Source organism: Lasiodiplodia theobromae, assembly GCF_012971845.1.
Source record: "Lasiodiplodia theobromae strain AM2As chromosome Unknown scaffold_9, whole genome shotgun sequence".
Classification (NCBI taxonomy): Eukaryota; Fungi; Ascomycota; class Dothideomycetes; order Botryosphaeriales; family Botryosphaeriaceae; genus Lasiodiplodia; species Lasiodiplodia theobromae.
This window is the reverse complement of record NW_023336585.1, coordinates 286,894-314,469: the sequence shown is the minus strand read 5'-3', so window position 1 is coordinate 314,469 and position 27,576 is coordinate 286,894. Positions and strand designations below refer to the sequence as shown.

The 27,576-nt window shown below is 57.2% G+C and overlaps 9 protein-coding genes across 9 annotated transcripts; 4 read left to right on the top strand and 5 right to left on the bottom strand.

The window, feature by feature from the left end:
• On the top strand, positions 1 to 4,797 carry LTHEOB_3497 (Mg2+ transporter zinc transport protein; the record flags this gene model as incomplete). The annotated part of the gene is made up of 2 exons (XM_035512426.1): positions 1 to 145; positions 221 to 4,797. The coding sequence occupies 2 exons, from the start codon at positions 1 to 3 to the stop codon at positions 4,795 to 4,797; spliced, it is 4,722 nt and encodes a 1,573-aa protein (XP_035362585.1).
• Positions 4,798 to 5,501: 704 nt separating this feature from the next.
• LTHEOB_3496 (MFS transporter) lies at positions 5,502 to 7,174 on the top strand (the record flags this gene model as incomplete). The annotated part of the gene is made up of 3 exons (XM_035512425.1): positions 5,502 to 5,741; positions 5,799 to 5,813; positions 5,915 to 7,174. The coding sequence occupies 3 exons, from the start codon at positions 5,502 to 5,504 to the stop codon at positions 7,172 to 7,174; spliced, it is 1,515 nt and encodes a 504-aa protein (XP_035362584.1).
• A 1,276-nt stretch (positions 7,175 to 8,450) lies between these two features.
• Positions 8,451 to 9,285, top strand: LTHEOB_3495 (Endoglucanase v; the record flags this gene model as incomplete). Its single annotated transcript, XM_035512424.1, has 2 exons — positions 8,451 to 8,773; positions 8,946 to 9,285. 2 exons carry the CDS (start codon positions 8,451 to 8,453, stop codon positions 9,283 to 9,285), a joined length of 663 nt encoding a protein of 220 aa, XP_035362583.1.
• Positions 9,286 to 10,562: 1,277 nt separating this feature from the next.
• Positions 10,563 to 12,389, bottom strand: LTHEOB_3494 (D-xylose-proton symporter protein; the record flags this gene model as incomplete). The annotated part of the gene is made up of 3 exons (XM_035512423.1): positions 10,563 to 11,785; positions 11,836 to 12,232; positions 12,291 to 12,389. The coding sequence occupies 3 exons, from the start codon at positions 12,387 to 12,389 to the stop codon at positions 10,563 to 10,565; spliced, it is 1,719 nt and encodes a 572-aa protein (XP_035362582.1).
• Positions 12,390 to 13,525: 1,136 nt separating this feature from the next.
• LTHEOB_3493 (D-xylose-proton symporter) lies at positions 13,526 to 14,956 on the bottom strand (the record flags this gene model as incomplete). Its single annotated transcript, XM_035512422.1, has 1 exon — positions 13,526 to 14,956. The coding sequence occupies one exon, from the start codon at positions 14,954 to 14,956 to the stop codon at positions 13,526 to 13,528; it is 1,431 nt and encodes a 476-aa protein (XP_035362581.1).
• Positions 14,957 to 17,052: 2,096 nt separating this feature from the next.
• On the bottom strand, positions 17,053 to 18,367 carry LTHEOB_3492 (uncharacterized protein; the record flags this gene model as incomplete). Its single annotated transcript, XM_035512421.1, has 2 exons — positions 17,053 to 18,188; positions 18,346 to 18,367. The coding sequence occupies 2 exons, from the start codon at positions 18,365 to 18,367 to the stop codon at positions 17,053 to 17,055; spliced, it is 1,158 nt and encodes a 385-aa protein (XP_035362580.1).
• Positions 18,368 to 18,726: 359 nt separating this feature from the next.
• On the bottom strand, positions 18,727 to 20,088 carry LTHEOB_3491 (3-ketoacyl- thiolase 1; the record flags this gene model as incomplete). The annotated part of the gene is made up of 3 exons (XM_035512420.1): positions 18,727 to 19,731; positions 19,786 to 19,966; positions 20,021 to 20,088. 3 exons carry the CDS (start codon positions 20,086 to 20,088, stop codon positions 18,727 to 18,729), a joined length of 1,254 nt encoding a protein of 417 aa, XP_035362579.1.
• A 1,031-nt stretch (positions 20,089 to 21,119) lies between these two features.
• On the top strand, positions 21,120 to 22,728 carry LTHEOB_3490 (MFS multidrug transporter; the record flags this gene model as incomplete). Its single annotated transcript, XM_035512419.1, has 3 exons — positions 21,120 to 21,959; positions 22,010 to 22,638; positions 22,692 to 22,728. The coding sequence occupies 3 exons, from the start codon at positions 21,120 to 21,122 to the stop codon at positions 22,726 to 22,728; spliced, it is 1,506 nt and encodes a 501-aa protein (XP_035362578.1).
• A 2,513-nt stretch (positions 22,729 to 25,241) lies between these two features.
• On the bottom strand, positions 25,242 to 26,986 carry LTHEOB_3489 (Amidohydrolase ytcj-like; the record flags this gene model as incomplete). The annotated part of the gene is made up of 2 exons (XM_035512417.1): positions 25,242 to 25,991; positions 26,060 to 26,986. 2 exons carry the CDS (start codon positions 26,984 to 26,986, stop codon positions 25,242 to 25,244), a joined length of 1,677 nt encoding a protein of 558 aa, XP_035362577.1.
• Between the last annotated feature and the right edge of the window lie 590 nt (positions 26,987 to 27,576).

Genomic DNA, 27,576 nt, shown 5'->3' with positions numbered 1-27,576 from the left:
ATGTCACCGTCGTCTCCATCCTTGAACTCCGGGCATTCGCCAACGCGCGTTCGTTCCATGTCCGCGGGCGAATCGGTACTCTCTCCGACTACATTCGATGGGCTTCCTGAAAGGGATAGTGAGGAATTCCAGTCTTACCTATTCGGTGCGTAAAAAGACTGCCATGTGGCATTCCATTACCCTTGCCTTAACTTCATCAGCTAAGACTGCCGAGTTCCAGGTTCGCCAGCGCGTCAACCACCCAAATACTCCTTCCCCAAAGAAGAAAGGCTCTCCACCCCTAAAACCACCGACCCCACCACAACAATCCACCAGCAACATCAACAGCAACAAAGTCATCAACAACAGCACCACACAGACGCTTACACCTCTTTCGGCGATGGCGCTGGCACCACCGCCACCGTCAACGTCTACGGCAACCTGATCCAGCTCTCCCGCTACCTCGGCGGCGTCCAGAGCCATGATATCGATGGCGGCCTCGTCGGTCGCTCCGGCTTCCTTTCGGTCGATCTGCCGACCACACCGGGGCCGGCGCAGATCGAAGAGCGGGCCCACGAGCTAGCCGACCTAGCTACCAACCCGTCGGCCACGCTATGCGGGCTGTACATGGAGGATGGGTCGGACGTGATGCGGGCGCTAGACGGGCGCAAGCCGCGGATTGACTTCGTGCGGGATCGGTGGCCGAGGTTTACGTTTTTCGAGGATGATGATGATCGTGGTGATGAGGGGAAGGGGTATGATTCTCCCTTCACGCTTTCGGTGCAGTATTACGTCCGCGATGGGACGGTGTACCAGCAGCATGTCTTTGAGAAGAAGCCCGGCAAGAGGGTGGACGAGCATGCGCTGGTCGTACCGAACGTCATGATCGACACGGACGTGCTGATCCGGCAGCTAGACTTCGCTACGGCGGAAGAGAGCCGCAGTGGGGATGGTACTGCGGCTGATGGGCCGGGCCGAGAGAGGGGCTATGGGGCTGCTGAGCTGTACTCGACGTTCCTCGGTCCACATGGGTACAGTCTCGTTCTCCAGCACGACAGTGCTCCGTCGTCGTCACCGAGTTCACCGAGTTCGACCAGCTTCCCGCCTGGGGTAGAGCGGCTTGATGGTGATGGAAATGAGCGACCGTCAGATACCGCCAGCATGGTTTTGGCGCTCTTCATTGACGGTGTTCCGCATCGGATCGAGGAGGTGGAGAACAAGTGGTACAAGATCGCCAACAGGAACGAAGCCGAAGCCGGATTCATCAGGTCGGGTCGGGTGGAGATCACCTTAGCTTACCGGCTGCAGATCGCCTCCAAAGCAGCGCACAATAGTGCAGTGTGGCGGTCGTCTCTGATCCCTGCGTCAGCTCTGAGGACTCTGCATGACCACTTCCGTACAACACCCTTCACACACCTTTCACTCTCGCCATGTCCACACGAGAATTTTGCCCTAAGGAGGAACCTAGAGCATGTCCTCTCTGTGTGTAGCGTTCCAGTGTCCGATGAGCACAAAGTCTGTCCAGCCGTCGCTCTCACTTGTGGGGACTTCTCAGGCCATCGCATCGTCACGGCGGCCAGCTTTTACGCATTTGTGTTCCTGCTTTCCGTTTACGAGCACCTGCAGGCTACACTGAGTCAGTATGACGGAACTCCTGATTCACAAGAGTACGTTGTCGAAGTGATGCAGCGCATACGAGTGACCTGCAAAGGTCATTTGAAGTGGGTGTTCGAGAAAGCTGAGAGAGGGGAAACCGGATGCTTCGAAACGCACTACTGGGCCACGGGGAAGTCCATCTCGGGGTCGACGACTGCATCTGTTTCTTCCAAGCTGGGTGCCAAGTTACTGACGGACACGCCTTTCCAGGTCATCAAGGCCGCCGAATTTACCAAGACGTTCAGAGACAACAGTTTTCGTGACAACGTGCGGGAGTGCGTTGGTCCGTGGATCAAGAGCCTGGAAGCGCTGGATAGGCGAAAGTGCTTCGCGTTTGCTCGGCCTACCAGTGCCTTCACGGGCGAGTACCGCCTAGACGACCACGTCTGGATTTGGAAGGCCTTGAGAAGCATCGAGGACCTAGGCTTTGGTTCGCTGCTGAAACCGCAGACTGTCAGGGCGAGACGAAAGAAGACTACACGGAGAAGTGTGGGGCGACGACCTGACAGAGCAGAGGATAATGAAGAAGGGCCGAGGCCTCCAAGAGACTTCTCTTCTGCGGAAGCCCAGCGCCAAATAATCCGCAGGTTCACGACAGACAACCCCGTTTTCATGAATCAGCGGATGCTGGCTGTATCCCGCTCCGCTGGGGAGAGCCGTTTCCTTTTCTTTTCTCGAGATACGGCCCTGTTCCACGACATGAATTCGGCCTTCTTCGAGGTGGCGGCGGCGGATTCCTCGCGGGGGCAGAATCGAATTGCCGCGTGGGACCGCACAATCGAGGTTCAGAGATACCATGAAGAGAATCAGGATGCCGGGTGGGACAACCCGCTGCGTTACGCGTTAGCCATCATTATGGGAAAGAAGGGGCATGCGATTAATCAGAGATCGGCCGAGGACATGTGCAATGTCGCAACAACGGTACTTCTCCGAAGTTCTTCACCTAGCGGACTGTTCGCTGGACAGCTTGACGAGGTGACCAAGGAGCCCGACATGGTCCAGGAGAAGCGTACCTGGGACTTTTACTGGCACGCTGCATTCGAAATCCCTTATGCGCTTCTCAAGTATGGGAAAAACCAGAAGCAGGAGTTCAGCCTGCTTGAGCCGAGGACCGTCATCACCCCCCATATCGAACCGTTTGTTTTCGATACAAGATCCGAAACGGAGGATGTGATCGGTCTTAACACGGCCGCAATTCATGGTGGCAGGAGGCATGGTCTTGTCATGAAAAAGACTGTACCTTTCAATGACCTCTTCGACCACCGAAGCATTATCGAGCCTGCGGATGAGTGGTTATACAATTACCCTGCGTTTCTGGAGTTCGACTCGCAGCTGGAGCGCTTTCAGCCCTTTGAAATTAACCAAAACTTCAACCTCTACGACCTACTACGATCAATTTCACCGGACAGTGACCTGTGGGACGAGATCCGCGTCGATGATCGGTTCCGATACAACGTGGGACGGTGGCTCTGCGAGCTTGGTAGCGAGACGTGGGAGGTTGTGCGGAACTGTTATGAACGCGATGGGAAATTTTTTGCCGAAGAGGGCACCAGGGGTACCGTCCTGGAAGTGGCAAAGTGCGGCTTCATGCACCACGCCCAGTCGGAACAGCACCGTCAGAATCACCATCACCATGATGTCGGGAGTCCCGGTCGTAATATCCGCATGCACAGCACTTCTCAGTTCAAAGAAGCGCTGAGCAAGATCAGGACGGCACATTCGGCAAAGAAACGGCTCGTTTGGCTGCCGCGTGTGGACGATGGATCCACCATTCTGTGCTGCTTGGCGGCTCCCAGTGGCGAGAAGCCGAAACTGTCATCCTTCTTCGACAGGCATGCCAAGGCCGAGAAGTACCTCTTGGATGATGTTGCGTCGGTGCTAAACATGTGGGAAACCGAGTTCCATCTGTCGTACTACCAGCTTGTAGACAAAGCGCCTGGTCAAGTGGAGGCGGGTGAGAAAATGTCACCTCTGGAAGTTGACGGTTTCCCCGGCAGGGACAAAATGATCGATCGCGCGGCTGCGGGATTCCGCTTCGACGGCGATTTCTTTGACAGGTACTGGACATGCCACTTCTTGGAACGTAGGCCAGCGGACGATTCCTTGGGTGAGAAAGACCTCGGAACGCGGCTACAGGATATCATCTTCGACAAGCGGCTGCCTAAAGCCGACCGAGACAAGCCTCTGTGGAGGCAGCGCAAGGTGCTCGAGCTGCTTCTCTTCGATAAGATCGTAGACGATATGACGCAGAGCGCGAACGAAGTGTTGGAAGCAGCGAAAGCGAAGGTCCAGCAGGATCTCGGAGTACGCACAAGCACCAATGCCGCAGTGCTGAAGGCGCGTTCGGACATGCTGTCAGACGCTCTCACCGATTCCATCTCCTTGTTCAGGATTGACAGCGACGCGTACCTGTCGTTCCGGGAGGAGTGGGCGATGTTGGAGCGCATCCTTCAGGTGCTGGAAGAGGACCTGAGCGAGAACCTTGAGAAGATTCACAGCTGGCAAAGCAGGGAAGAAGATCGAGGGCCAGAGAAGCCGCGGTGGACGCGCAATGACGAGCGCAAGTACCGGTCGGCGGTGACCAAGTTGGAAGTGTCGAACGGGCGGCGAGTGCAGGAGCTGGAGCGGTGCCGAGCGCGCATCCGCTCTTTCGGGCAGTCGCTCACGGATCGCCTGGACCGCGTCAGGGACGACCTGAACTTGCGCGGGGCTGAAGACATCCGCCTCTTTACCTACATCACAGCTTTCTTCCTGCCGCTCGGCTTCGCTGTCTCGATTTTCAGCATGAGTGGCTCGCCGGAGTGGTTGCCCATCGTCGGCACCATCGGTGTAGCCTTTGTCACGCTTTTCATAGTCATCGTCGCTCTAATCAACGCCCGCACGCTTGAGCTCGGCTTCAAGGCCATGCTCAATTTTTTCCGACACAGCATTGCTGCGGCTGAGAGTCCACCGAGGAAGGCGAGCATCGCATCCATGCAGGCTCGAAAGCCTGGAGGTCTGCGAATCGTGGCTCCTCCTGGAAGCCAAGCGCAGCGAGACAGCGCATCGACTGCGGGGGAAGAAAAGGCGGATAAAGATTCGCCCGGAATCTTGTCATTCCTGACGCATCGTCCAAGTATTCGGAGGGCGAAGCCTCTCAGATCGCCACAGCACCTGGTGTGAGTTTTCTCTGTCTGTAGCGAAAGTGGCTATCACAGACAACTCCGTATTTTCCTTCCCTGCAATGGATTTCCCCGGAACAGCTCATTCCTTGGCAACTTCCCGGAATGGCTTCCGCCGCGGGGTTTTCCCCACGTCTGTTTCTCCGCCCGACTTTTTGCCATTGGAGCCGCATAAGCCTAGCTATAATGCGATTGGGCTCGGATCTATCGGTTGAAATCCCCGTTTCTGCGTTCAGAATCGCTGAAGGAAAGATCGTACATAGACCGTAGATGCTAATCTGAAAGCTTAGTTCGCCGGCGTAGTTTCGTCGTGCTTGACCACATTTTTCACAGCAGCTGACGGCTAGTAGCTTCGAATAATGGCATTCCGTTGATTTCTCAGCGGATGGCGTGAAGACTGACAGCCAGAGGACAGTAGTTCCGCTTTGGGAACGGAAAACGGTGAGGTGGCGTTCCTCACCGATGGATTATCCACGGCTTCGTACCTGTGTCTGTTGCCGGCATTTTGCCGTAGGCGTCTCATGATTGGGCACACTGGGATCCCCGGCGCTCAGTACTGCCAGCATGGGTTAGCGACCCCGCAGGTCAGCCCGCAGATGCCCCACAGGGCTGGTCCCCCTTGTGCGATGACACAATGTTTGCCATGAAACTATAAATTGGGCTCGGGCGGGCCTTGTCGACCGACTCCACACTACAGTTTCAATCATGGCCTCCTCAACTCAATCAGATACTATCGAGTTGCAGCAGCTGCCAGCTCCCAATCCAAAGTCGGAGCCCATACGGGACGCCAACGATGCCGCCTCCACCTCTCAGGGTTCCAGCTCTCCGCCAGACACGGCGGTGCCCGTAGTCGAGAAATGGAATAGCAACCGGACAAACACCTACCGCCTGCTTGCAACATTCTGGGGCTTTCTGGTTATGGGCGGCAACGATGCTGCATACGGCGTACGTCTTCAATTCGCTCTCAATCACTTCAATGGGCTAACAGCTAACTTTGAATAGGCCATTATCCCATATGTATGAACGCCTCTTGCACTCTTCAAGAACATTACCCCGCGTTTTTGAGCCTCTCTGTTTTCAATTCAATAGATATATTGTCTAACACCTCTCTCTTCTAGCTCGAAAAGTACTACGGCCTCAACTACACGGTCGTCTCACTCGTCTTCTTCTCCCCACTGGGTGGCTATGCAGCCGCGGCACTACTCAACAACTGGATCCACAACCGCTTCGGCCAGCGCGGCGTAGCCTTCCTGGGGCCCTTCTGCCACCTGACGGCATACGTCGGCATCGCAGCGCACCCGCCGTACCCGGCGCTGATCGTCTTCTTCCTGTTCGCGGGCTTCGCCAACGGCATCGAGGACGCGGCGTGGAACGCGTGGATCGGCAAGCTGGCCAACCCGAACGAGCTGCTGGGCCTGCTGCACGGCATCTACGGCGTCGGCGCCGTGCTGTCGCCGCTCATCGCCACCAGCCTGATCACCAAGGCCGGCTGGGGCTGGTGGGGCTTCTACTACCTGATGATTGGCGCCGCCGCCATCGAGCTGGTTACGTCGTTGGCGGCTTTCTGGGGCGCGACGGCCCACCACTTCAAGGCTTCCTCCAGCAGCGCTCCTTCCGCGGATGGCGAGACCGCCAACGAGAACAACAGCGGCAGCAACAGCGGCAAGCTCCTCAAAGAAGCCCTCCGCTCGCGCGTCAGCTGGGTCGCCGCCATCTTCCTGCTAGGCTACGTAGGCGTCGAAGTCGCGCTGGGCGGCTGGATCGTCGTCTTCATGACGCGGCAGCGCGACGGCGGCGACTTCGAGTCGGGCATGGTAGCTACCGGCTTCTGGATCGGCATCACGGTCGGGCGCGTCGTGCTGGGCTTCGTGACGCCGCGCATCGGCGAGAAGTTGGCCGTCGCCATCTACGTGCCCGCCGCCATCGGCTTCCAGCTGCTCTTCTGGCTCGTCCCGCAGTTCGTCGTGTCCGCCGTCGCCGTCGCCATCGAGGGCTTCTTCCTCGGCCCGCTGTTCCCGGCTGTGGTGGTGGCGACGACGAAGCTGTTGCCGGCCCATCTGCATGTATCGGCTATTGGGTTTGCGGCCGCGTTTGGGGGCAGCGGCGCGGCGATTTTTCCTTTCGCGGTGGGCGTGTTGGCGCAGGCGAAGGGCGTGCAGGTGCTGCAGCCCGTCATCGTCGCGTTGTTGGCCGCCCTGCTGACTATCTGGGCTATGATGCCGCGCATGAAGAAGGCGGGCAGCAAGGCTGGGGATGAGGATGTTGCTGAGCGTGGCGAGAGTTCGGCTCTGCCCAAGTCGGCGTCGCTGTGGAAGAACGTCAGCTCGTACGCCGCCCGCTCGCGGAAGGCGTGCGCCACGCTGTTGAAAGTGAGGTAAACAGATTGTTTTCCGGGGGCTGTGAGTATCAACTTGCCCTGGCTCAGCTGGCGTCTCGTTCCGGTGCTGATGATGACTGTACAGGAATCAGCGGTGTGTGTACTCGCAGGACGTGAAATTAGACCCCCGATTTCGATCGACTGCGAGACGGAAAGCGCCGTTTGCCGTGCTCGTCGGCGTTGATCCGGACACGCAGGAGCCTCCCCCTTATTTGAATGTACGATTGGACTCGAGACGGCCTTGAGGAGCATTGAATCTGGCGGGACTGTTAATCAGGGAGATTGAAAGATGAGATTGCATGGGAAGAGGCGTTTGGCGAATGTTGCATAACAGGATTTGTGAATTACCGTGGTTGGGAAAAGAATCAAAAAGCAACATTTTTTTTGGAACATCTCTGTTTGACACAAGGATCCAGTGTTTACCCCCTCATCAAAGACTGAATGTTGTGAGTCTCTGGCCATTGGCTTAGCAGGCCCCATACTAATCCTTACGATGCACCAGGCAGATATTATACCAACACTGCTTGACATGTCAAAGGTTGATTGAGCCACGATATCAGCCGGTTTGTGGCATGTCTCTTCACCGCCCTTCAATTTCAATCGCTCCGCAACCAGCTCATATGGACTGGACCGAGACTCACGTCAGTACCCCACATTTAACTCAGGAACAGGTTTGACAGACATCCAATCCCCGCGGGCATTCCGGATCCTTCGGCTCGTGCGCCGGCGCCTAAGCGAATAAGCCCTGGCAGGGCAAAGAACATCATTCTGCAGGCATTCCCCGGAGTTTAAAACAACCCCATTAAGCAAAAAATTTCGGAGCAAGCTCAACCGAGCATTTATCATGTTGATAATCCCGGCCACGACAATCCCGATAGCCTATCATGAGCTCTTGGCAGCAAAGGAAGGGCCCCACTCGAAGTCACCTTTTCACTCCTGAACCGTGCGGACCGCATCGCGGGCCGTCGTGCCAGCGGTTGAAACTGGAACGTCGACCAATCTGGCCATCTTGTATAGCCGGGCGAATCTTGACTCGCGTTGACAGACCACATCGTGCGAGACGGCCTTCCCCTATTCCCAGTTGACGGTGATACCACAAACGGTTAAAGCCATCTTAGGCGCTACCATATAAAAGACGTCTAAGACATGTCCAGACGGGAAAGAAAAAAGAAAAACAACGAAAAAGCAAAGGAAAAGAAAGACATCATCATTTTGCAGGCAGCAGCACTCTCACTTCCTCTCTCTTTCCCGCAATCCTCTCCAGATCATCACCAATCATGATCCCACGCACCTGGACTATCCTCCTCGGCGGCGCCAGCACGGCCATGGCGGCCAGCGGCGTGACGACGCGCTACTGGGACTGCTGCAAGCCGTCGTGCGCGTGGAGCGAGAAGGCGTCGGTGACCAGCCCCGTCGGCACCTGCGACATCAACGACAACCCCATCACCGACGTCGACGCCAAGTCGTCGTGCGACGGCGGCGAGGCCTACTACTGCTCCAACCAGAGCCCGTGGGCCATTAACGACTCGCTGTCGTACGGCTTCGCCGCGGCCAAGCTGTCGGGCAAGAGCGAGTCGGACTGGTGCTGTGGTTGTTATAAGTGAGTTTTGTTATTGTTTTTGTCTTTTGTGGTGAAAACCTACTTCGCTGCTCTTCATCTCCGCGTCTCCCCCCTCCTCGTACCTCTCCAACCCTCTCATTTCATTTAAACCCCCGTCTCGAGTCATTCGCCCTCATTCCCACACCCTCACTAACCCACCACCACCGCACAGACTCACCTTCACCTCCACCGCCGTCTCCGGCAAATCCATGATCGTGCAAATCACCAACACGGGCGGCGACCTGGGCGACAACCACTTCGACCTGGCCATGCCGGGCGGCGGCGTCGGCATCTTCGACGGCTGCACCAAGGAGTGGGGCGGCATCGACATGGGCAACCAGTACGGCGGCTTCTCCAGCCGCTCGCAGTGCGACAACCTGCCCGCCAAATTCAAGGACGGCTGCTACTGGCGCTTCGACTGGTTCGAGAACGCCGACAACCCGACTGTTGATTGGGAGGAGGTCGCGTGCCCTAGCGAGTTGACGGCTAAGACGGGGTGTTCGAGGACTTGATTGAGAATGTGATGATGAGGAAATGATGTTGGCTTCACTTTGGTTTGGTTGGGGGGATGGGTTGGGTGGAGGCCGGTGGGTATGGAAGGATGGTTGGTTCAATGAGGCTCGTTCGATCTGGTTGGTCTTTTTCTCACTCGAACCGAACCGGTTTCGGGACGGTTGATCTTTCACTTTCTGTGTGGACACTCCGTGAAGAAATTCATACAAGTCACTCCATGCAAGTCACGTAGATGCCAAAAGAAATGATTTCCGCAAATGAATTCATAAATAACTCAAGTAAAACCACTGTTTCCTGTTCCCCCAGCACAAGGCTGCAGCCCAACCCACCCCGACCTTTAGGTAGTCGTCACCTTGACACTTCAGGCCATGCATCAGATTCCAGTGACACTCAGGGAGACTTGTCATCGGTTAAGATGCAGTTGTCATCGGTTAAGATGCAACAACGTCTCCCTGAGTGACACCAGATGATATCGACCATCAGAATTGGCTGACTTGAAAAAAAGTCAAAAAGAAAAAGCCCCCAGAGGATCTGTTACCCCCAGCACAAAGTGCCGAGTTTCCCACTCCACCCCAACCTTTAACGGTAGTCGGCACCGAAAGCCCCCAGTGCCCCACAAGCCCCCAGAACCCCACCAAGAGCCCCCAGGACCCACCAGTGAGACTGTAAGGCCAGCGCTCCGTCCATAGATGTTTCGCGGGCCATCCTTGCCCGAAGTGCCTCGAACGAGGTATCCCAAGTGAGGACACTAGTCACTCGTTCCAAGCCAAAAGGCAAAGAGAGCGGATGAAGAAGAAAAGTTAGCTTGGGCGAAGAGCGAGGGAGTATTTATAGGCAGGTGGTCCGTGCGCGCTGGGCCGTCACCTGGGGAGGGTGTATGCAGGGTCCGGGGCGTTACCTGGGTGATGTGCCCATTTTGGAGAAGGTGAGTGGAAGCTGGCAGGCGGACGCAGATGTAGATGTTCAAGCAGCTCGGGATTGCAGAAGACGTCGCTGACGCGAACCGCGCAGACGAATCAAGGGAACACAGGTAGGGACTTCGCTTCCTTCTCCGTAACAATCTGATATATACTACGAAGAGCCTGAGAATCTTAAGGGCTCGATCTCCCGTCTTGAATCCGGCCATATATCGAAAGCAGTTTGGTATATATCTCGTAATTCGTGTTCGCATATCGTCAATACTCGTCAAGGGTATCAAAGGCCGTCAACTTCACCTCACCTCCCTGCCATCATACCTCCATTCCGCAGCCACCCAAAAGAGTCCTCCGTCCTCCATCTACGCTTCCTCCCCAGCAACAATCCTACTCGCCCCCGCCTTCCCCGAGTCACCCGCCACCGTCTCCACAATGCCCAGCTCAGCCGCGATATTGAACAACCTCGCCTTCTCCTCATGGGCCGCAGTATCGCCAAACACGACGTCCATATCCTCCAGACTCTTCCCGCGCGTCTCAGGCACGAAGAAGTACGTAAAGGCCAGCGCGAGCAGGCAGAAGGCGGCGAAGAAGATGTACGTGCCCCAGCCGATCGTCTCCAACATGTCCGGCGTGACGAGGCCGATGATGAAATTGCACATCCACGTCGCGCTGGTCGTGATGCTCATGGCCTTGCTGCGGTTGCCGAGCGTGAAGATCTCGCTCGGCAGCACCCAGCCGATGGGCGCGAACGAGTACGAGAAGTTGACGTCGTAGATGTAGACGAAGGCGATGCCGGCCCAGCCCGCGGCCTTGTGCTCGACGAGCGAGGAGCCGTAGCCGCCGATGATGCCGCCGACGATGACGAGCGAGACGAAGGTGCCGGCCGCGCCGCACATGAGCAAGGGCCGGCGGCCGACCTTGTCGATGAGGAAGAGCGCGGGGAGGGTGGACAGGGTGTTGACGATGCCGTAGACGCCCGTGGCGAGCAGCGACGTCGTCTTGCCCGACAGGCCCAGCTGCGCGAAGATGGTGGGCGCGTAGTAGATGATGGCGTTGCAGCCCATGAACTGCTGGAAGAACATGACGCAGCAGCCGACGGCGAGGCGCTTGAAGGACGGCCAGCTGGACACGAGCGACGCGTATTGGGCCAGGTAGAGGGCGACGCCCGTCTTGCCCGGGTACTTGTCGCGCGCGTACGACTCCTCGAACAGCACCTCGGCCTTGATGGCCAGGTACTCGCGGCACAGCAGGTCCGAGTCGATGTGCGCGCGGCGGATGCGCGCGAGGGCCGAGAGGGCGGCGTCCTCGTCCTGGCGCATGAGGTGGTACCGCGGCGATTCCGGGTAGAACAGCATGCCCACGCCCAGGATGAGGGCGGGCAGGATCTGCAGCGCCAGAGGGACGCGCCAGGATGCTTCGCTCTGGCCGGTGCAGCCGCTGGGACCGACGTCGGCGAGCGGGTCGAATTCGGGCTCGGACGATGAGCCGCCGGTGTAGGCAATGTGCGGGTCGCACCGCGCGCCTCCGATGTACTGCGTGCCGTATTCCAGCCAGTAGCTGATCAGGATTCCCAGCGTGATGCTCACTGCCGTGGTCAGCTAATATCGAGGCTTCATCAATGCGGTTGTTGCTTACGTTGTTGCAAGACGACCAGGGTGCCGCGGATGGCTGGTGTTGAGACTTCGGACATGTACATGGGCACGATCATGGTGAGCATTCCAACCGCAAACCCAGCAACGGCGCGACCTGCGAAAATCATGGCAACCGAGTTCGCGCCGGCTTGGAGAGCAGAGCCGAGGGTGAAGATGACGACGGCCACCAGCATCGAGCCTTTCCGTCCAACGCGGTCTGCGATGGGGCCGTTGACCAGCGATCCGAACCAGGCGAGCAGCAGGAGCGTCGACACGAACCAGCCCTTGAAGCTGCTGTCCAGGTAGATGCGCGGGAACTTTGCCGCGAACGACTCCATGGTCAAGACGCCCGAGACGACGCCCTGGTCATAGCCGAAGAGAAACCCTCCCAGAGACGCGAACTTTGCAGGAAATAAGTCAGTTTCCAGAGCATTTTCATGTGTATGATGAAGTGCTTACTGATGCCAATCCGAGGATGTACGGGTTCTCGCGCAGCTGGCGCACAACGCTCTTGTCCGAGGGAGCGTAGAGCTCCCCGTCAGCTTCTTGGTCTGTCATGGTGAATAGTTGCCCGCTGGCATTCGCTGTCACAAAGTGAGAGAAGATGCAAAACCGAGATCTCGCGCGGAAAGTGCAGCAGAACCCGCTTTTTGTACCGGTCACACGAAACCTTGATTTTCGGTGTGGGGAGAGATGTTCACCACCCCATTCCCGTGATCACTTCTCGTTTGCGGGGAATGGGCCGCTCTGGTGTTGTGGGGCGTGGGGCCCCCGAGCGGGATGCTCCAGCCATCCTCAGCCAATCGGTCGACCGCACCACCTGACCCGGTCACGGCACCCGCTGCCCACGAACCCATGATTACGGCCGTTCCTGCGGCTCTTAGCTGCCCGTTTGCTTGTGACCGGGTGCGGTGAAAGCCCTGACATGGGGAATGACACCCGTTCCGAACTTTAAAAGTTGCCGGTGTCGGCGCGCTTTTCAGAGATTGGAAACGCGCCTGAGATGTGGGGCTGCAATAGGCATCCACCGGTGATGTAACCTGACCTTCACGAGTCACAATCACCTACGTAGTGGGCGCTAAAAGAAACAGTCTTCCGCGATCGCATATTAAGAAGCATGCCGGCAGGCCGACAGTCTGAAAAGCCGCGCTTGCTCTATTCTCTTAATTGCCTAATTAGGTTTAGTGTAGCCTGCTCGCTGGGGATAGATATTCACGCATGCGCGCTACAGTCACTCACCGAGCATCCTTCGCCTCCATCACATATATTCGCGAGTAATGGCGCTCGAGTTACGCAGGTTTGGAGGCACTATCTAGATGTAGATGCAGATTTAACATCATTCGCAGACAGATGGGCAGAGCTAAAGAATAGTGTAGACCGTCGATATCGCTCTTTGTTACTTGATGACATAAAACCCGGAGACAGAGTAAACGGCTGCCCGGCTCTAGATCTAAGTGAGGCTCAAAATTTCTAAAAAAGGCCCTGACCGGGGCATCCCCAAGGAAACCACTTGGCTCATGTGATGGGTAGCTGAAGCTATCGTCCGGACGCAGATGCGAGATTTTAAAATAAACGAAAATATCCGGACGCTAGATTCCAGAGAAGAATCGAACAAACCTCCGATAGCATCGAGAGTAGACCTCCTACAAATATAAAAACGCACAACACACATCTCCCACCAACGCCAACCCCCATCACCTCGGCAACTCCCTCCCCCTCTCCCCCTCCACCCCAGCCATCCCGCTCCCCTTCCCCCTCCTCCCACAAACCCACCCCTCCAACCTCTCCGCCCACCTCCCAACCCTCCTCCCGCCCACCGCCCTCTCCAACACCCCCGCCACCCACCACGCGCACCCCCACGCACACACCGCCCCCGCCCCCGCCCCCGCCGCCCACCTCATCCTCTCCGCCCGCGCCACCTCCAAACTAACCATCTGCCTCGAAAACCCCGTCGCGAAGCCCAACGCCGTCCACACGCGCCCGGCAACACCGTACCCGACGACGTGCAAGATCGGTCCGTGCACGAGGTACAGGCTGTAACTCCTCTTCCCGGCCGCGGTCGCGAGGCGCGTGGTGAAGGGGCGGCGGAGCGGGGCCCAGAGGAGGAGCGAGGCGAGAAGGAGAATGGCGCCGAGGCCGTGGAGGAAGCGCTTGGGGTCGGTGATGGTGGGGGGCACGAGGTGTGTGGCGAGAAGGGAGTAGCCGAAGGGGTGCGTGTGGGCGATGCGGAGGTTGGGGGTGGAGAGGAGGTAGAGGGATGGGAGGAAGAGGAGGAGGAGGACGGCGAGGGTGGTGGTGGTTAGCGGAGGGCTGGGTTTGGGGCTGACCAGGGCGGCGTACGGGTCGTCGTCGTCGTGCAGGAAGGAGAGCTCGAAGTCGGCGAGCAGGGTGCCGGAGAGGAAGAGCGCGCACTCCCAGCGGTCGAGGTAGCAGGCGAAGACGACGGCGGCGGCGACGAGGGCTATGCGTAATGCCGCCCGGCGGCAGCGCGAGATGGCGAGCAGGGCGGCGGCGACGGCGAGCGTGGAGCGCATCTCGAACGGCAGCGTCCACAGGTGCGGGTCGTACGGGTTGAACCAGGGCAGCACGAAGCCGTCGTTGACATAACTAAACACCCTCCCGAGGTCGACCGCGGCGCCCGCCCAGCGGCCCAGCTCGGCAACCAACGTCGGCGCGCGCGGCGGGTGCTTGTCCGGGTAGTTGAACAGGCGCGGGTTCATGATGAAGTGCCGCGGGTACTCCCAGAGCCCTAGGCGCAGCGTGAGCATCGAGACGAACGTCGTGACGATGGCCGGGATGTAGAGCCGCATCGCCTTGCGGAAGACGGAGCCGGCGAGTTGGAAATGGAGGCCTTGAACCTCGTTGGCGCGGATCCGGCGGAGCGGCTTCAGCGCCATCACGTAGCCGCCGACGACGAAGAAGATGGGGACCATGGCGTGGCCGGCGTGGATGAGCCTGATGAACGGCAGTTGGAGGAAGTGGTGGTTTTTGGGTCCATCACCGTAGCCGTATTCGACGAAGCCGCAGTAGGCCCAAAGCGTGTGGAAGGTGAAGACAACTAGGGCAGCGATGCCGCGAAGACCGTCAAGGTAGGCGGTGGATTGGACTGTTGCTTTCTCGTACATCTTTGATTATTTTCGGGCAAGTTGCACTGACGATGGCCGATGGTTGGATGCACGTGAAGGCTGGAGATGATGCAGGTCTTGTTGGATGTTGTTGGTTGGCGAAATTACCAGCGATGGGCCATGGATTCCTGTAGCTTCCTTTACCGGAGCATGATGAGGTTTGATTCTTTGTTGCTTTGAGTCGTGTCACGGCCGCTGTTTGAAGAGGTGCAAACGCCAGAGTTCGGGGCGCCGGGAAGAAAGGTGGCCTGCTCGCGCGCGGGTAGCGGGAATTAATAAAAGACGTCGATCTTCGCGGATCAGGCGTTCTGCGGCGTCACGGATATATGGGACAGCCTGAGTGCGATGGATGAAAACAGCAGGAGCTAAAAAGTGGGTATCCCGTATTTCGTCACTCACCCTATAGATGCACGCCGACTTTGGTATAATCCGTGGCTGATGTCGTTCGTATGTAGCTGAAGAATGCAAAATCACGGACTGAAAGTGGCTTCAGCGCACCGCCACATTTCGCTAGTCCCTTGCCGCCAAACCTATTTTACTTATGGTACGCGCTACCAGAAATCGAACTCTACGGTCCAGTCCAGCAGCTGCGGAACAGTCATCAGAGATGTTGAGAATCCACTTTGTTTAGAATAGGGTCCTGCGTTGTGTAATCTTACCCTGCAATTGCAATTGAACACTGGGCTGCAGTATATCAAAAGACATCGACCAGTCTGCACTTGAGGCAGCGGCGCTGGTAAAATATCGCAAAACAGAGTCTATCAATGGAGGTGAGCAACTTTTTTTTTTCTGTATATTCGAGAAAGAATGCAATGATCTTTATGTTTTCTTTTTTAACTTTTTTGGAGCACTTCATCTACTTGCGGTTCAGGGACTTTCTCATTCCCCGGGACACTGACCTGTTTACCTTTTTCTAATAAAAAAAAGAAAGAAAGAGAGAGGGGCCTATTAACTAGGCAGATTGGGTCTAGAACGCAAGGTCGATGTTACGAATGGCGTGGAATGTTCTCTGGTAACCGTCGCATGGTATATTCAGGCGTGATATCAAGTACTCCAAATAACGATCAGCCTTTTGAAGGATAATCGAATGTTTGGTTTTGACGTTGGGATCAAGAGTGTTCAACGCTGGCGCAGTGGACACGGGTCAAGATTTCTGTGCAACCTTTGTACTACACAGGCTTTCACTCCTGTGTCTTTCCGGTTTTGAGATAGATGAAGTGTGAAATTTACAGTTCACAAGCTTCCAACCAAGTTTCGCCTGGTATACAAGGACTTTGCCTTGTTTTAGAATCTTCGATAACCCGTTCCTAGAAAAGTATCTCAAAATATTACGGTTCTTCAGGGACCTACCACGCTTATAGCTGCAAGTACTTGCTTGTGCAACCAGGTAAACCCGCCAAAGGCAAAAATTTACCGGGGGAAATAAGTAGCGCCCTCCACTCCCGAAGATACCTGGCAGTAACAAACGCCATGGTACTCATTCACGGACAATTGCATATCCGCAAGGCACCCTGGAAGAGGCGGTGCACTTGTGCAACCACACTAAACAACCGCCGATCCTTCAGCCTTGCAGATATGCCCCAACTCAGCCCTGCGTGCCGCGTGACGCACCAGTGCTACATAGCGCAGGACGCCTGACAATCCCATTCAGCTTTGTTCAACACACCACAGACAACAAAGGAGATTGTACTGAGCAAGGAGAAAGAAAAAAAGATATATACGATTTCTTCACCGATATATCTGTAATTGGTATTCGAAAGGCCTTCTTTTACTCAGTGTCATGCGGTTTCCACCACCTGTAATGCAGCCGCAACACCTGCGCTGTTTTGATTGACACCCAACCCCAACGAAGCTTCTCTTGAGAGGAGCTAGTCGCAGAAACGCCGCCTGATGAAAGCGATGTACGAAGTCGAAAAGAGGTAATACAATGCAAATGCTTTGTGCCCCCAAAAATAAGAAATCCTAACAACACCAATCCCTCCCTTTCCCTGTATAACCCAAGGGTGCCTTGTATCAATTTAAAACCAAATGGTAATAGGTGCATAGCGAAGCCTTTTCAAACGCCTTCCAATGAAAATGTACATCCCCCAATAAGTCTAGTGGCCGGCTTGGCTGGCGGTCTCGCTCTCAAAGTCGCTGCCGACGTCGGTCCAGCTGCTGGGCGTGCGGGCTCCGATGTCAGAGAAGCTGGCGTCGCTGAAACGGTCCTCCTCGAATGCAGCGTCGTTGTTGTTGAACGGGTTCCCAGGGGCATCGACGCCTTCACTGTGGGCGACGGACAAGGTGCTGTTCTGCAGGGTGGAAAGGACGGCTACATCGTCGGCGTCGCGGCCGATGAGCGAGGCGTCGGTCGAGAAGTTGTCCTCGGTCGGCGTCAAGGTACCCGTGCTCGCGCCCATATCGTCGTCGTAGTCGTCCATGTCGGCGTCATTGCCAGCGTCGGCAGCGGGGCCGGACATGGTGGAGTAGAACGAGGTCGTGGCGGCGTCGGCATCGGCGGGCGGAGCGAGCTGCGCATGGTTGAAGGGAGCGGAGAACGGTTCGGACAGGTCAACTAGTCGGGGCGCGGGCTGGTCGGCCTCAACGGTGGCGGTACTCTCGCGAGATGGGGTAGTGAAGTCGTGGGGCACGGGCGCTTCCTCGTCGTCATTTCCGTCGACCGAGTTCTCCTCCTCCTCGGCGCCGATCAGGTCACGGTCGAACAAGACGGATCCTTCGTCGGCGAATGGATCCGCGTAAGATGAGCCGCTCACGAATCCGCGGGCGCCAGAGCCGCGGTTCCTGAGGCCTTGCCCTGCGCTAGTGTCGACGGCGGTGGCGGCGGTGGCGGCAACAGGCTTCTCGTTGAGCGTAGAGCCCGATACTGACTCGCGGAGCATGCCATCTTCGTTGACCAGGTCGTCGAAGCTCTGGCCGCGCCGCCGCGAGTTTTTCTCGTCATATTCCTCCCCGATGCGAGCGAGCTCGTCCAGGTCGACAGCCACTCCTTCTTCCCGGGCCCGTCGTATGAGCTCATTCCGGTTACGTCGGATGATGTCTTCGCGGCGGCGGCGCTGCTCGTCGGCTTCGCGGGCATTCCGGTTGCGGTGTGCGGGCGGGTTAATCTCGTCGCCGAGATTGTGCAGGGCGATGGCGATTTTGCGGCGTCTGGCGTCGAGCCACTGCTGGACCTGAGGGTTCTGGTAGACGGCGATACCGGCGGCTACTATGAGCGACGCGGCGATGATGGCGCCTGACAAGGCACGGTTAGGAAGCGGCATGGTCAAAGAGGGGTGAGGAGAGAGGAAGAAGGAGATTCCGGAGCGCAGGAGAAGGCGTGGAAGGGGACAGATGGTGGATCAGGCTTGAGCACAGAAGGTGTTGCCTGAGGGTGGCGGCGCCGATCTTACCTTTGGCCAGTGGAGCCGGCATGGTGGGGTGGCGGTGTATATGCAGTACGAGGAAGCTCCCGAGGGGTGATGTTTCAGCGAGAAGAGGCCAGGAGACGGATAAATGAAGAGGAAAACAGGACAGGCCTCTAGTCGGAAGTCGAAGGAGCGAGCTGCCGTCACCGTTCCCGGATGGGAGCCAGCCTGGTTATCGGTTGCGCTCGAGCCGCCGCGCACCGCCACATTGGATGCACGACCACTGCGGGGAACGTCCGGGCCTACTTGCTTGGCGCGCTAGCCCACGCCGCGTGAAATCCGAAACATGCGAACAGCTGCTTCAAACATCCATGTACATTTCGCTATTTGGTGCTACATTTTGGAGAAATTCAGACAAGAAATCATTTACAACTGCTCGTTGACAAAAAGACCGGCCATGCCCATGCCCGTTCCGATGCACATGCTGGTCAGGAGAATCTTCTTCTTTTGCCGCCTGCACTCGCTGAGGCCGGTAACGATCTGCCTCGCTCCGGTGCAGCCCAGCGGGTGACCGAGTGCGATGGCACCGCCTCTGACGTTCAGCTTCTCGTACGGAATCTTCAACGTGTCCTTACAGTAGACGGCCATGGAAGCGAAGGCCTCGTTGAGCTCAACGACGTCGATGTCGTCGATGGTGATGTTCAGCTTGTTGAGCAGCTTGGGGATGGCGATGGACGGGCCGATGCCCATGATGCGGGGAGCAAGGCCTGCGACCGTGGCGGCAACATACTTGCCCAGGATTGGCTGGCCAAGCTGCTCGGCCCGCGAGCGCTTCATCAGCAGAATCGCCGCGGCACCGTCGGTGACCTGGCTGGAGTTGCCAGCGTGGCTGCGATCGCCGTGGGGCAAGAATGCTGGCTTGATCTTCTGGAGCGACTCAAACGTGGTACCGTAGCGAGGGCCCTCGTCTTTGGTGAGCGTAACCCTCTTCTCCTCGCCTGTCTTGGGGTCCTTGACCGTGACGCTAATGGGAGCGATTTCGTCATCGAACCACCCAGCCTTCTGTGCCTCCTCCGCCCTCCTGTATGACTCGGCAGCATAGCGGTCCTGCTCCTCACGTGAGATGTTAAAGTCCTTGCCGACGTTCTCCGACGTCTGGCCCATGGGCTGCATGCAGTCCGAAGCCTCCTGGTTCTTCAGCACCTCGTGCCAGAAGGGGCGCTCTAGGCGGTCACCGCCACTTGTCATCGACTCAACACCCATACCGACGCCAATCTCGATGGAACCCGAGGCAATCTGGCCGGCAATGTCCTGGACGGCCTTCAGTCCAGAGCTGCAGAAGCGGTTGACCGAGGAGCCGGCAGTGGTGTTGGGGAAGCCAGCAGCGAGCATGGCAGCGCGGACGTAGTAGGCAGCCTTGGCGTCACTGACCTGGATTCGGCAAGATTAGCAGGAGGGTATGGGGAAGGGAGGGTCTTGTCGTACATTTCCCACGCAAATGTCCTCGACCAGAGCAGGGTCCAGGTTCGACCTGGCGACAACCTGCTCGAGCATCTTGAGCATGATGCCCTCCAGGGGCGTATCCTTCAGGCCGCCCTTCTTGCCCTTGCACAGCGGGGTGCGGATGGCGAGGGTGATGACCACATCGTCAGGGTTCTTCTGGGTGCTGCAAAGGGCGAATCAGCAGCTGCGGGGAGAGCTGGGAGCTCAGAAAACGCACATGGTCGCAAGGCCGCTCCGGGCGGGGGTGATGTGCGAGACAATGGACTTGAGTCTGTCGGTGGCCATGGTGAACAGTGACGGTGGGCTTTGGGGTTGAGGGCGCGGAGAAAGCGGAGACGAAGGAGCAGCTTTATCGGGGACGGCATGGTGGTTCCTGGGGCAGCAGCTGGGCCGAGGCTCTGGCGATCGACCTCGGGGCTGCCGGCAGTTGGCTCTATTTGCCGGTGCAACCCTCGCCAATCACCCTCCTGCCGCGCCACAGATACGAGCCTGCAGCCACTCTCAGCATTGTTCAAGGGCGTGCCGTCAAGGGCCTGGGGTGAAGACAGAGGCTGAGTTATAACGGTCGGGTGTTACATAGGTGTGCTGTCGGGCCCACTGCGGGCTAAGGATGCGCCACGCCCACCCTCGGCAGCAACCGATCAAGCTCTCTCGCACCTTGACCCCGCAGCTATTGATTACTGTCCCATCCGGGGAACCAGCCAAAAACTAGCTTCAATATACAGATGCACAGTCGTCCGTGCTCCTAACTCTCTTTTCCCGCCTCATCCCTTCGCTCTCTCAACACCAATTGCTTGCATCTCTCTAAGACCTCTGCAAACAGCCGCCATGTCTCGCCCCTCCCACTATCGGCTTGTGGTCCACCTGCAGCTACCATGACTCGACTAAAGTGGGAGAGCGGCCTTCGACCAGCCCCCGACGGTTTGCGTTTGCAAATATGAAGTCGAGGAAAAGGCAGGAACACGGCGACGGAAGGTCCGATGCGCCCGAATTCACTGGATCTTCATTCACTAGCGGCTTTAAGATGTGCAGATGGCTATGCGTCCAATTCGCCGGCGTCGAGGTTCGGCAATGTCGGCTTGTGCGTTCTGGGACGGCTCGCTCTCGGCCTTTCGCTCTGTGGCTGGAGGCGCGAGATCGCGAGTGCTCGGCCGCCGCAACGGTCTTTGCCTGCTCTCGGCCTCAATCTTGCACACTCCTGCCCGGACATAACGTCATTCCCGATCGCCACAAGTCCCGTTTCCCACACCGTATATACCGCAGTCCAAGTCCACCAGCCATGTTGGATCAACTTCTCTTGCACCCTCTCGCACAACATGCCGCAAATCGAGCACGCAGACGTCAGTCGAGAAGACGACAGGCCCACGCCCTCGTCAACCGCTAGCTCCTCCTCGGCCGACATCAGTGCCGCTGGAGACATCCCTATCCCCGGCGTATCTGCTGAGCTGGAGAAGGCAGAGACAATCCATCCCGTCAACAGTCGCCAATCCTCCATTGTCGCCCGCACCCAATCACGTGCCCACTCCGTCCTCTCTAGAGTACGCTCAAGACGACCCGTTGCACCTTTCTCCCACGCTCTCTCCCACGCCAAGACTGGCCCAGATGTCATTGTTGATTTCGATGGCGAGGACGATCCTTACCGTCCGCTCAACTGGGAGAATCGGAAGAAGGTCATTACCACCGTCCTGTATGGCTTCACAACCATGGGTGCCACCTTTGCCAGTAGTGTTTACAGTTCTGGTACAGAGCAAGTCGCCAAAGAATTTCATGTCGGCAGAACAGTTAGCACTCTTGGAACCTCCCTACTCCTGTTCGGCTTCGGCCTCGGTCCGCTGCTATGGGCGCCATTGAGTGAAGTTTATGGCCGCAAACCCGCCGTTCTGATTCCATACTTTATCTCTGCCATCTTCGCTTTTGGAACAGCCGCCGCCAAGGACATTCAAACAGTCATGATTACTCGCTTTTTTGCCGGTCTCTTTGCCAGTGCTCCAGTAACGAACACCGGCGGTGTGCTCGGGGATATCTGGACACCGAAGCAGCGAGGTGTCGCAATCGTCGGCTACGCCATGGCTGTCGTTGGTGGACCAACATTGGGACCGATCGTTGGTGGCGCCGTTGTGCAGACGAGCTATCTAGGTTGGAGATGGACACAATATGTAAGTTGATATGCAATTGCTGACTATGCTCCTTACTAATCATTTGATAGCTTACCGGCATTCTCCAAATGTTCATCCTTGTTCTTGATGTCATATTCCTTGATGAGTCCTACCCGCCGAAGCTACTTGTGTACAAAGCTCGCCGCCTCAGGCACGAGACCGGAAACTGGGCTCTACACGCCAAGCATGAAGAATGGGACGTCAGCCTCCAGGAGCTCGGCCGCAAATATCTCGTTCGACCATTCCAGCTCCTCTTCACCCCCATCTGCTTCCTCGTCGCCCTCTACGCATCCTTCGTCTACGCCATCCTCTACGCGCAGCTCGCCGCCTTCCCCGTCGTCTTCCAAGAGATCCGCGGCTGGAACCAAGTCGTCGGCGCGCTGCCCTTCCTCGCGCTGCTGGTCGGCATCCTGTTCGGCGCCTGCGCCAACGTGCTGAACCAGAAGTACTACTTCCGCAAGCTGCAGCAGAACAAGGGCAAACCGGTCCCGGAGGCGCGCCTGCCGCCCATGATGTTCGGCTCCGTCTTCTTCTCGGGGGGGCTCTTCATCTTCGCTTGGACGGGCGACGCCAAGGGCGTCCATTGGATCGCTCCCGTCATCGGCGCCACCTGCGTCGGTGTCGGCTTCTTCACCATCTTCCAGGCTGCCCTTAACTACCTCATCGACACCTTCCGCCAGTATGCCGCTTCTGCCGTTGCTGCGAACACGTTCTTGCGGAGCGTTTTTGCAGGGGCTTTCCCGCTTTTTATCACCCCGATGTTGCATAAACTCGGCGTTGGCTGGGGTATTAGCATTTTTGGCTTCTTTGCGGTTGCGTTGATACCGATTCCATACTTGTTCTTTGTTTTTGGTAAGAGGATTAGGGCGAGGGGAGAGTTTTCGAGGGCTTCGACGTTATGAGATGGAAATCATCTCAAGGACATAGAGATTCAATCTCGCACATACATGAAATGAAAATAGAACAGATAACTGAAATCCATAAGGGAAATTACGGACAATAGGTGTGCCGCATTGCATCAGATCCGACTCTTCAGAGACTCTATCCCAACCTGATAGTCTGAAATTTCATTCTCGCTCTCACCTCCGCATCGTTGACATAGCACATGCCGATCCTCTCGAAGAAAGTCTCCTTTTGCTCCACAATCAGAAGAATTGCTGAGCCAGCCTCTTCGTTCCGATATAAGGAGGAACCCCCATCCCTATCCGAGTTAGCAATGGAAGTGCAGCCCATGTATATCCCAAGATGAGATGCTTCTAAATCCTGAGTAGCTTTGTCAAGACTACATCCCCACGATTGTTTGAAAAAACACCCTTCCTCCAATACTACCGTTAGGAATATTAGCCTTTCCTCAACATCCAGTGCATACAAGCTTCTCACTTCATGGGTCCCAGGTCTGGACTTGAGCCGTAGTCTGACCACATCGGCGCGAACTATGAGTACGGAGGAGGGCGGTTCAAGGTCATGACCATCGGTGAAGAAGTCCCTGAGCGGTATCAGGCCTCGGTTTGGCGCGTGAACCATGAATTTGGGCCCCTTAAGAGATCTCACCCGGAAGCATCCACTGTAGTGCGTGCACTCACGCCCGAACCAGCCAGTCCATGACCAGCTCGGAAAGCCTTCCCTCCGCGTTGCTGGCCCTTCGAATTTCCACAGCAAGGCCTCTTTGAACATATTGTCCCAGCTTCTTATGGCAAAGAGTTCCTTTTGTATTGGTAAACCCCATACGTGTCCGAAAAGGGTCCTGCCTTTCCTGTCCTGGAAGCGCTGCAGGACGCTGATTATTGCGTTCAGTACGTCGGAGGGAAGAGTGAGATCGCGTTTCAAATACTGGTTTATGCACGTCCAGATATCCAATTCTTGAAAGATCCCAAAGAGGGGGTCCGGGTGCATGCCGTTGGCGGGACAACGAAAAGACTCACAGAAAGCATTTTCTTGGCACTGGAAATAAACTTGCTCCTTGGTAAAGAAGAGCAGTCTTCTCGAGTGCATGCATTCTTGATAAGTCCAACCTCGCGTCCACCATTTGCTCGAGCAAATCAGTTTGGAAGGTTTGGACATTGGCACCATGAGGCGAGACCCTAATCGCACTTGAGGTTGTTCGGAGCGATGTCGGTCACTGACCCCAGGCAGCCCATAATCCGGACCATCGCCAGCAGCCGCTACGATGGTAAATTTGGCATTCGAATATATCTTGTGCATTGAGCGAATCTGCTCCGTCTTATGCCGTCCGTCGTCCTGTCGTATACAGTAGCGATCTACCCAGAGGTAGCGAGTTTCCATGATTCGCGTGACTTGAATAGCATCCTCGATTGTCTTTGGTACAGCACCGAGAGTTCCGCCATGATAACACGTGGTTTGATTTTGACCCCAGACGTAGGAGAGCGCGGCATAGTTACATCCATGAGGAGCTGGTATGACCTTTCTTGTATAGCAATCGATGACGTACTGGTTGGGAACGAAGCCGATGGGAGACCGTACCGCGCAATTGTGTGAGGACAGGCATCTGCTCATCCAGAATTTTATTGAGTCGAAGTCGGCCCTCTTACTGTCGACGAGCCTCGGGGTAATAGCATTCATGGGGATGCACTTGGATTCTGGACATTCTGCAAGCCATACAACCTCTCCTTCAAGGTTCGATCCTGCCTGTATGACTCTGAAATAGGAAAACGTATGGTACGTTCGATTCGGGCCAATTCGAAAATGTCTAGTATAGTACCCCTGGCGAGCTTCCAAGGACAAGGTGTCGCTAGCTGACAGACCTTTCTCCAAGAGAGTTGCCTTCAAGGACGTACATAACTGGCAAGTTGGGTCCATGTAACGAAGGCGGATTTGTGACGGGCAGGCCAGCTTATCATCCAAATTCACTGCTCGACACTGGAAGCAGAGACGGGATTCGGGCAGACGAAGGGCCCTATCACTGGTATTTTCAGTCGACATATTCCACGTGTCATTGCTGTGCGCTCAACCAAGCAGAATGCTAGGCTGAGAGGAAAGAGAGACGTATGGCGGCTGGCAGCCTCGTGCTTAAAGCAGCTCGCCAGGCGGGGTATTCAGGCATCAGCGTAACAGGGGTAAAGCATTGGCTGCTTCTCCAGCAGCTCAGCCTCAGCCTTGCAAATGTGCCGCACCATGATTGGCTGTCATCAAAACCTATCAGAAGAAAGCTACATGCCTGACTACAAAAAGTCCAGCCTGTCAACGAAATGCAATATCACTGAACAGCAAAACATCGTCCCACCACACAAACCCCACCCCACCCCACCCCACCCACTCCACCCACTAAGCCTTCGCCTTAGCATCAAACACCTTCCGCCCCTCAAACCACGTCTCCCCAACCCTCACGTCCGCCACCCTCTCCACCTCCCACCCCTCCAACCCCTCCACCACCACAAAATCCGCACTCAACCCCACCTCCAACCGCCCACACACCCCCTCCGCGTAGCAACTCCACGCCGCGCCCGCCGTCTGCGCCGCCACCACCGTCGCCAGGCCCAACTTCCACTCCTCATTGACCGTCACCTGATACCCCCTCTCCCTCGCACTCCGCCGCGTCGTCGCCGTGTACCAGCCGCCCCACGGCTCGTGCGGGGCGGTCGGGGCGTCGGACCCGAGCGCGAGCGTGGCGCCGTGGTGCAAGAAATCGGCGTACGCGAAAGCGCGGCCGCAGCGGTGGGTGCCCAGCAGCGAGGGCCAGGCGCGCAGGATGGCCGGGTCGGCGTGGCCGGGTTGGATGGACGCCGTGATGCCGAGGGCGCCGAGGCGGGCGGCGTCGCGGGCGGAGGCGAGCTCGAGGTGCTCGATGCGGGGGCGGCGGAGAGGTTGGGAAGGGGTGGAGGCTGTCTCCAAGGCGTCGATGGCAGTCGTGATGGCGGCGTCGCCGATGGCGTGGAGCGCGACTTGCAGGCCGTGCGAGGCTGCGCGCTGGACGACGGGGAGGAGCTGCGTGGGGGACCAGATGGTGGGGCAGTCGACGTTGTTGTTGGAGTAGGGCTCGGTCAGGGCGGCGGTGCAGGCGTCGATGACGCCGTCCTAGAAGCAATTGGTTAGTCACGACGGGAGCAGAATGGGGGGATGGTGAGGCTCGGGTCTATTCATACACAGATGACCTTGATGCCGGCGATGCGGAAGGAAGGCGAAGTGTCGATGTTGAACTGCGCGTGCAGCTCAGCCGCCCTGTCGACCTGGGCGACGTTCTCGGCCTCCGTGTCCTTCGGGCTGATCAGCCAGTGCGCGGCGACGCGGACGGGCGGCGGCGGCAGGCCGCTGGCGGAGCGTCGACGGAGCAGCTCCTGCAGCGCCTCCCACGCCGTCTCGTCCATGGCCATCTCCACCACGCCCGTGTAGCCCGCCGCGCTGTACGCCGCGAACGCCGCCTCCAGACGTTCAACACGGTCCTCGACCGTGGCTACGCGCGCCACGTGCGGCCACACCAGGTTGATGTTGGCCGCCTCGCTCAGAAGGCCCGTTGGCTTGCCCGCTGCGTCCCTAGAAATCGTACCGCCGGGGACCTCAGGCGTCTTCTCGTCGATGCCCATGTCGACGAGCGCGGCGCTGTTGCACCACGTCGAGTGCAGGTCCTTGGCGTTGATGAAGATGGGCCGCGGGTCGAGGTCGTCGAGCCAGGCCGCCGTGGGCGGCTCCGCGCCCGTCATCGAGTGCATCCAGCCGCGGCAGAAGATGTGCGGCGCCGCCGGGTTGGCCGCCGCCCACGCGCGAATGGCCGCGCGGATGTCGTCCAGGCTCTTGCAGTTGTCCAGCGGCACGGCCGTCAGCGCCTGGCCCATCAGCATCAGGTGCATGTGCCCGTCGACGAAGCCAGGCACCACCACCCGCCCGCCGACGTCGCGCGTCTCGGCCCCCGCGGCCACCGCCTCCGTCACCGCAGCGCTCGAGGCCGGCCCGACGAAGCTGATCTTGCCGTCCTGCGTGATCATGCATTCCGCAAAGGTTGGCTTCTCGGGTTGTTTGGGGCCGCCCGAGGCCGTGAAGAAACGGCCGTTTTGGAAGACGGTGGTGGTCGTCATGTGGGGCGGGCCGATAAAGTAAAGTGGTGTTGAATCGCGGGGTACTTCTTGCTGTACTTTGTAAGCTTTGTGGTGTTTTGCTGGAGAGGAAAAAGAAGATATACTGAAATGGTAGTTTACATTTTTGAAAGTAGCAAGGCGTTAGTCCTAGTATTTATAGCATCAGTTGACGGGACGTCGAGTGAAGTGGAGTGCGGTTGCATGTGGGTTGCGATGTCGGATGGACTTTCCAAGGACGGGCTAGCTTTATATGGCATCTCCACTGCCAAGGACCTGTCTTTCTGTATTTACCCGAATGCAGCTACTGTGAAGAATATGAGTTTTGTCGAATTGACTAATCCACGATTGACTAATTCGCGATTTCGACTCCAAAGGCAGAGGGTGTCAATTAATATCACGAGTACTTTCAGACTTCAATTAGCGCAGTCCTCGTGCCAGAACAAAACTCCAAATCCAGTGGGGGGACTTCAGCATGATCAACTGGGAATACCAAGAAGCCCTCTCTGGACCAGGACTAGTGGAACAAAAGCCATTACGTCAAACAAAAATTATGCCAGCATGCTTAGCCTCCAAACAGCGTCCGGAAGACT